The 7,934-nt window shown below is 49.4% G+C and overlaps 1 protein-coding gene across 1 annotated transcript; it reads right to left on the bottom strand.

The window, feature by feature from the left end:
• Positions 1-3,489: 3,489 nt before the first annotated feature.
• On the bottom strand, positions 3,490-7,607 carry C6H11orf91 (chromosome 6 C11orf91 homolog). The gene is made up of 2 exons (XM_072619203.1): positions 6,894-7,607; positions 3,490-3,746 (listed from the first exon to the last, which is right to left on the bottom strand). The coding sequence occupies exons 1-2, from the start codon at positions 7,495-7,497 to the stop codon at positions 3,661-3,663; spliced, it is 690 nt and encodes a 229-aa protein (XP_072475304.1). The 5' UTR covers positions 7,498-7,607; the 3' UTR covers positions 3,490-3,660.
• Between the last annotated feature and the right edge of the window lie 327 nt (positions 7,608-7,934).

The raw sequence follows: 7,934 nt of genomic DNA, 5'->3' as shown, positions 1-7,934 counted from the left end.
TGTTTTACTTTTTAAAATTTTGTTTTTATTGTATCCTGATGTCTTATAGAGTCATTAGTTTCCACTTGTTCAATCCTAAATTTTAAGGAATTATTTTCTTCAATAAGCTTTTGTACTTCCTTTTCCATTTGGCCAATTCTATTTTTTAGGGAGTTATTTTTCTCAGTAAATTTTGTATATCTTTTCCCATGTTATTGATTTTTTTTTCATGATTCTCTTGAATTACTCTCCTTTCTTTTTCCAATGTTTCTTCTACTTCTGTAATTTGCTTTTTAAGATCCTTTTAAAGCTCTTTCAGGAATTCTTTTGAGGTCTGAAACCAAATTGTATTTTTCTTTGAAGTTTCATATGTGGCCATTTGGACATTATTTTCCTCTTCTAAGTTTATGCCTTGATCCTCCCTATCACCATTGGGACTTTCTATAGTCAAGCCTTTTTTGTTTTTTACTTACTTTTTCTGCCTTTGTGACTTGATGTTTTTAAAGTGAGAGTTGGGTTCTGGTCTTGCACTGTCCCAACCTTTCTGTGCTGAGGCTCTGGGTCTTACTATTGGCTTTCACTACGCTTCAGGACTTAGCTGCTTGCTTTCTCTGGAGAGTAAGCTTCTCTTTTTGCTCCTGCTGGGTGGAGGGGAGGGGTCCCATTGACCTCCTCTGGGTTTAGCTGCTGACCTACTCCAGGGATGTGGCTGTGCTGCTGGGCTCCTACAGTAACAGTCTTTCTGGTGACTGGCCCTGGACAAGGGATCTTGTTGCTGATCTGGGACCCTACTACTGGGTTGCTATGGAAACAAAGTCTCTCTTGATAGGCCCTGGGGCAGGATCTTGTTGTTGGCCAGCTGTGGGGTGGGGCTTCACTACTGGGCAGGAATGGGGTCAAGGCCTTGATGGTGGCTTATGCTAGAGTGGGATCTTGCTACTTAATTGCCTAAAGGACCAATGGTTTGCAGGAGGATGGGACTTCACTGGTGGATTGCCCCAGACCTGGAGCCTTGCTGTAGGCCCCTTGCTGGCTGCTGCTGATGCTCTTGCACCTCACTCCCCTCCCACCCTGCCTGAGACTGACCTTTCCTGGTGGGCTGGTGAGCTGCTTCCCTTCTCCTAGACCAATTCTGAGGCAGTTTTTTAGTTGTTTAGAGGGGAATTTGAAAAGGTTTCAGAGGGTTCCTTCCTCACTCTACCATCTTGGCACCAGAAGTTGACAAGTATTCTAAGAGGTAGAGATGGTGGAATAAGTGCATCATAAGACTGGGATGACAGCTTGTGTGGTCATACTCTAGTAGGAGATGGAATGGAAGTTCAAATCAGCTCCTGAATAAGCCCTAATATGTGCCAGGCAAGGGGTTCACAGGGAACAATTTAAACTGTCCAGTTTGGCTGAAATGTAGAGTGCAATGAAAGGAAGTGACACATGAAGACCTAGACTAGGGAAGACCTTCAAGATGGTACTTGTATTTCACCTGACAAGTTCTAGGGAGACTGGAGTGACATCAGACCTGTGCCTTGGAAGGCATAGCCATGAGACCCAGACCTCCTGAGATGATCACAAATGCCCAGTTTCTCAAGATGGCTGAATGATCCCAGCTAGAGCAGCAGGGTCAGGTGGCCATAGCATGCCTGAGATGATTTAGCTGCGGCATCCTAAGGTAAAACTAGTCTCCTGACTCCAAGATCAGGCTATAAAAATGTTCAACAGTTGGCTGTTGCTCCCTTGTCTGCCACTTCTGCTCCTCTGATTGGCAAATGATACCATACAGCTGACTTCAAAATGACAACGTTCCCCACTGGTCATTATTCTAAACACACAGTGAGTTAAGAAGAAGAAAAAGCCATGTTCCCTCATGTTATAACAGTAAGAAGGGCTCACATATAAGAGCTTTTAAAATTTGCAAAGCACAGTATCTCATTTGATCCTCACAACAACCCTGTGAAGTAGGTGAGATATCCCCATTTTAGGGATGAGGAAAGTGAACCTCAGAAAAGTTAAGTCATTTGCCCAGGACCACACACCTAGCATGTGTTAGACGGAATCTGAATCCAGGCCTTTCTGATTTCAGGTCCTGAGTTCTATCCACTACTCCATGATTTTAAAAGCATATACTATCCCCAACAGCTCACTTTAAAAGCTTTGTGAACAACCTTTTAAAGCTTCATGTTCTTTGGGAAAATGTAATTTTTAAAATGAGATTCCTGGAAAGCAGTAATGAATTAAGAAGAAAAACAGCAGCCATGAGAAAGAAATAGATAGCAGAGAAAACTCAGGTGACAATGGGATAAGACTCAGAAAAGGAAGAAAGAGTGACTACACGAAAGTTACCATCCTATCACATCTACTCTCTGTGCCTCTCTTTCACTATCTGGGAAGTAAATGAGGGGGTTACATTAGATAACTTCTAAGTTCCCTTCTAGTTCTAAATCTGAACTCTATTAATTGACTGAAATAATCCTGTTTTTACTGATTGGAAAAAGGGAAGGAGTCAAGGAGCTAATGATGTCACTCCAAAAGTTAGATTTTAGGATCAGGGGACCCTAGAGCTAGAAGGGACCTTACCAATTTTCCAGTCCAATCCCTTCATTTTACAGAGGAAGAGACAGAGGTCCAGGAAAGGGAAGGGACTTGCTCATGCCCAGACAAATAGGAAGTGGCTTAATCAGGATCTGAATGTAAGTCTTTGAACTAAGTCCAGCTCTGTTTTTCTCCTGTGCCACACTGCTGTGATGACAAGTCAGCTCCAACCTTCTGCAGCCATGCCTAGCTGCCCTCTCTATAAATGGGGTCATAGTAAAGCCGGATACACAAGGACAGGTGGGCCACAGACTCAGGACTGCCAAGAAGAAAGCCCTCATTGGATCATTCTAATATGTCCCAACTCATAGTAGGCATTTAATAAATGTTTGTTGATTGTTATAGGCCAGGCCTGCACAACCTGCAGTCCGTGGACTGCTTATGGCCTACTTTCAGCATAGAAAAGGATTTCCAGTGGCCACAAAAAAATGTAGAGGAAAACATCCTTTGTATGTGGAGGAAATCCTTTGGTGTGCTGCAGGTTGTACAGGCCTGATCTAGGTCAGCTATCCTTTTCCAGAGGTAAAAACTATACTTCCCTTGTTGTTTAAACCCTGTTCCTTCTCCCACAAGTCCACTTGGCCTCTGTACAAAGGTTTGCCCAGTCCTGGGTTCAATAGCAAAGGCTGATCTTTCTGTCCAGTGCCTTCCACTTCAGAGACTGTGAGTCTGTTCATGGGCCCCTACCCCTGATTCTCTCCCCTTCCCTCCTGGCACTTTACCTAGGAGAAGCAGCCACTCCTAATACATTCCTGATTCCCTTGAGAGTCTCCTTCCCCAATTCCAGGCACCCCAAATGCAAACAAGCCAGCAGCATCTCCTGGCCTCCTGGGACCATTAGATGCTCAGGAAGCTATTCCATCAAGGCAGAAAAAGATCGCCAACACCCACCAACATGAACAAAGAGGAGCAACTCTGGGGAGCTTACTAGACAAGCTGATGCTGTATTTGTAATGTGCACCTGGAAGCAGGAAAAAGGTAAGGAACTAAAGAACAGAAAATAGTTATATCTGAAACGGCAAGAAACGGGATACATTCTCTACTCAATAACATCTAACGCTACGGAGATACGGTAACGCAGCCTTCGACATCTCATTAGGAGAGCGGCGTGGGCTTCTTCAGGGGCTGCCTCATCTTTATGCCTTGCAACTTTTCATCTTTTAGTGCCTTCAGGAATTTATCTGGAAAAGAAGGAAACATGGTCAGTCAGTTGGGCTGGCTCCAGGCTTTGGGGATCAAGAATGCTCATTGCCTCCGAGTACACTTCTGTGGAATGAGTCTGTTGTTGCCATCATAGGATCAGAGGGTTTAATTCAATTCAATAAGTATTTATTAAAGGCCTCAGATTTATGCATAGGGCGCTATCCCAAGATCATAGTTTTTGAGCAGGAAGGGACCTTATGATGTAATGATGGTAATGTCTAGCATTTAGACAACATTTTAAAGTTTGCAAGATCCTTTACAAATATCTCACACAACCCTTGGTGGGGAGGTGCTATTATTATCCCCATTTTACAGATGAAGAAACTGAGGTAGGCAGAGTTTCATGGCTTGCCCAGGATCACACAGCTAGTAAGTGCCTCAGGACAGATTTGGAATCAGATCTGCCTCACTCCAGATCCATCACTCTGTCCACTGTGCTGCCCCACCAGCCTGAGCTACTAGTGCCTCTGCCACTAAGCTGCTGTTAGAGAGCCAACCTCCTCATTTTACAGATGAGGAAACTAAGGCCCAAGGAGAAAAGTCAAGTCACAAAGGGTCAGCTCCAGGTCCTCTGATTCCAAATGCAGTCCTGTTTCCACTGTGTGGGTTCTAAACAAAAACTTTTCTTGTATGTAGCCAAACATACAAAGGGGAAGAAATCCAGTATAAGCAAAGAAATCTCTTTGAGGTTTGGTATTATATAATGCCTTCTCCTTTCCCCTTTCTGGCCCTGATCCCCCACATACTCTGTTGCATGAGAGGATTCCACTAAGTTTTTTTTTTTTCCCATCGTCTCATCCCCTGATTCTCAGATTCTTCTAAGGAACACTTTCCTCCTTGTATGAGTTCAGCTGGGTTATCTCTAAGGCTTCTTCCTAAAGCCATCCCCTCATCCCAGGTTCCATATTACCAGATCCACCTCAGTTACCAGATTCATTTCAGTCACCCAGGCTCAAAACCTCTGGGTCATCCTCAACTCCCCACCCTTCCCTCTCAAAGTCTATCAAATCTTATACTTGACTCCCTACTTGCTCTATGACTGAGGTGCAAGATCCCCTTTGCTGGTTATTCTCACTCATATTTTTGCACTGGCTGTCTCCACACCTGCAATGCTTTCCCTCCTTATGTTGACCACTAGCTTCCCTAGGGGCTTCCTCTCAAGTCTCAGCTCAAACTCCACCTTCTGCAGGAAAGCCTTTCCCACATCCTCTAACCATGAGCATCATCCTTCTATAATTACTTCCATCTAATCTGCATGGGTAGCTAGGGGGCATAGTGGATAGAACACTGGACCTGGAGTCAGAAGGACCTGAATTTAAATCTGGCCTCAGACACTTACTAGCTATGTGACCTTCGGCATGTTGCTTAACCCAGTTTGCCTCAGTTTCCTCATCTGTCCAATGAACTGCAGAAGGAAATGGCAAACCACTCTAGTATCTCTGCCAAGAAAATCCCAGATGGAGTCACGAAGAGTCAGCCATGACTGAAACAACTCAATAACAACAAAGTCTGGATGTAATTTGTATCACAGTATTTGTATCCCTTAGAACGTGAGCTCTTTGAGAACAGAAACTGCCCCTTTTGCCTTTCTTGGTGGGGACAGTGCCTGGCACATGGTGAGTTACAGAATAAATGCTTGTTTACTGACTGAGCTTCCAGCCTGGATTTCCTGGGATACTATGTAGCATCCCCTCTCTGCACATCGGTTTTTCTCTTTTCCCTCAGGTAGTCTCTGAGGATCCTTCTAGCCCTGACACAATACATAGAAAGGTTAAACTTTCTTCATTTCTCTTCCCTTCCACAGGTTACAGGGTCCTAGAATTTGGGGCTCAAAAGAGATCATACAGTCCAACCCCTCATTTTACAGAGGGGAAAACTGGGGACTTGGGAGGGAAAGCAGCATGCCCAGATCCATACAGGTCACACATGCAGTACAATCGGGGTACAAGCCCCAAAGCTCTGACTCAAGGTCCTCTCAGCGAGGAGCCCCAGATCTTCGGAGAGGCAGCACAGTACCAGTGGAGGAATCCAAGAATTTTGGGAGTGGGAAGTGTCCTCTCATTCAACCTCAACACAAGAGAAATCTTAGCTACAATATAGCTTCATCAGCAAGGAGTTCTGGATTTGAAGACTGCCTCCACTACTTAACAGAATTGCAACATTGTAGCACCAAAGGAGGCTCAGGTTCCTTACATGTGAAATGCGGACAACTATGCCAATGGACCTTCGAAAGGTGACACAATTAGTGAGGTGTCAAGGAAAAAAAAGGTCTGAAGAACCCTAGGCTTGAAATCAGAAGAACTGGACTCAGGTCCCAGTCCAACCACTCACTCACTGACTCGCTGTCCACAAATCACAAGCCTTTTTCTGCTCTTGCTTCCTTATCTGTAATATGGAGGGGCTACTACTCACACACCCTAACTCACCTGAGAGATCATGAGGCAAACACTTAGTAAACCTTACATTTTAACATGGAAACGTGAGTTATTATCATTTAGTTCCCCTCTAATTGGAAGAATGGAAGGCACGGCAATCCTGGGTTCCAGGACTACCTCTGATGCTTACTAGCCTGTACAGCCTCGGGCGAGGCACTTGGTCAGTATTATTACACACAGTTTTGACCTGGAGACCCCCTGCATGGGTGCGCTATCTCGAAGCCCCCCCTCCCCCCTTTTCAGAACTGCTAGCTTGGATAATCTCTAAGGGCTCTCCTAGCTCTAAATTTAGGATCTTGGGAAGTCACTTTCCTTCCAGGCCTCAGTTTCCTCATCTGTAAGGTGAGGGGGTTGGACACCAGTTTCTCAGGGCTTTTCCAGCTCTAAATCTAGGATCTTGGGAAGTCACTTTCCTTCCAGGGCCTCAGTTTCCTCGTCTGTAAGGTGAGGGGGTTGGACACCAGTTTCTCAGGGCTCTTCCAGCTCTAAATCCCCGAGCACGGGGCTCACACCCGCGCCGCCATCGTCCCTGCCTCGCCCCCTCCCGCCTCACCGACAGCTCAGAGGACGCTGGGGCCCGGGGACCCCCGCCCATGGGAAGGAGGGAAGGCTACGGGCCAGCGGACCCGGGCTGGCTCCCGGGCCAGCACCTGGGCCAGCTCCCGGGCCCGGGGGGGCGGGGCCACGCACAGCGCTGGGAGTCGAAGCCGTCCCCGGTGATGGTGAGCAGCTCCAGCTCCTTGATGCGGATCTCCAGCTCGCACAGCTCGTCGGGCTGCGAGGCGGCGGCGGCGGCGGCTGGGGGAGCCAGCCGGGGCGCCGGAGGCCCCGGGGCGGGGGGCGGCAGCTGCGGCGGCGGCGGGGGCGGGGGCGGCGGCGGGGGCTGCGGAGGGGGCGGTGGCGGCGGGGCGGCGCCCTCGGGGCCGGCGGGCGGCGAGTAGAAGAAGCGCAGCGGCTCGTAGGGGATGGGGGCCAGGCCGGCCGGCCAGGGCTGGGGGCACGGGCGCTCGCTCAGGGGGCCCAGGCCGGGCGGAGGCGGCGGGGGCGCAGCGGACTGGGGCTGCTGGGCGGCCAGGCTCCGAGCCCCGGCCCCGACGCCCCCCAGCCCGGCCCCGGCGCCCCCCGCCCCCGCCGCCGCCCCCGCCTTGAGCGGCACGAAGAGCTTCTTCCAGATGTTGAAGTCGTTGAGGGGGGAGGACGAGATGCCGCGGTCGTAGAGGGAGGGGAAGTAGAGGGGCGGGGCGGGCCGCTTGCTCATGGTGGGGCTCGGGCAGCCGCGCCGCCCCTTCGGCATCGTTTGAATGGGGGCGGGGGGCTGAAGCCTGCTGGCCGCCACGTGGCCAGCTGGAGGGCCGAAGACCCTCCCTCGCTCCACGGGCCACGCCCCGGGACGCGCGGCCCCGCCCCTCGACTGGACCCCCACCCCCACCCCACGCTCGTGCTAGCCGGCCCCCCGGGGCGAGCTCCCGGCCCCGCCCTCCAGGGGCTCCTGGGTCAGCCCACTAGCACTACGCCTAGCAGGTACCAGACCACATCTGGGACGTGCTAAGAAAGGCAGTAACCAGATGTCGGCCCTCCGAAAGGTCAAGTTCTAATGGGGGAGACAAACAGCAAACATCTGTGTACATAGAAGATATGTACAGTGGGCACTGAAGGTGGAGATCCATTGGAAAGCAGTAGTGGTGGGGAGTCCCCCACAAGGCTTGAAGGAGGATAGGGAAAGCCTGATTG

Source organism: Notamacropus eugenii, chromosome 6 (genome assembly GCF_028372415.1).
Source record: "Notamacropus eugenii isolate mMacEug1 chromosome 6, mMacEug1.pri_v2, whole genome shotgun sequence".
Taxonomy (NCBI): domain Eukaryota; kingdom Metazoa; phylum Chordata; class Mammalia; order Diprotodontia; family Macropodidae; genus Notamacropus; species Notamacropus eugenii.
The sequence above is the reverse complement of the archived record's forward strand: the minus strand, read 5'-3'. Positions and strand labels throughout refer to the sequence as shown.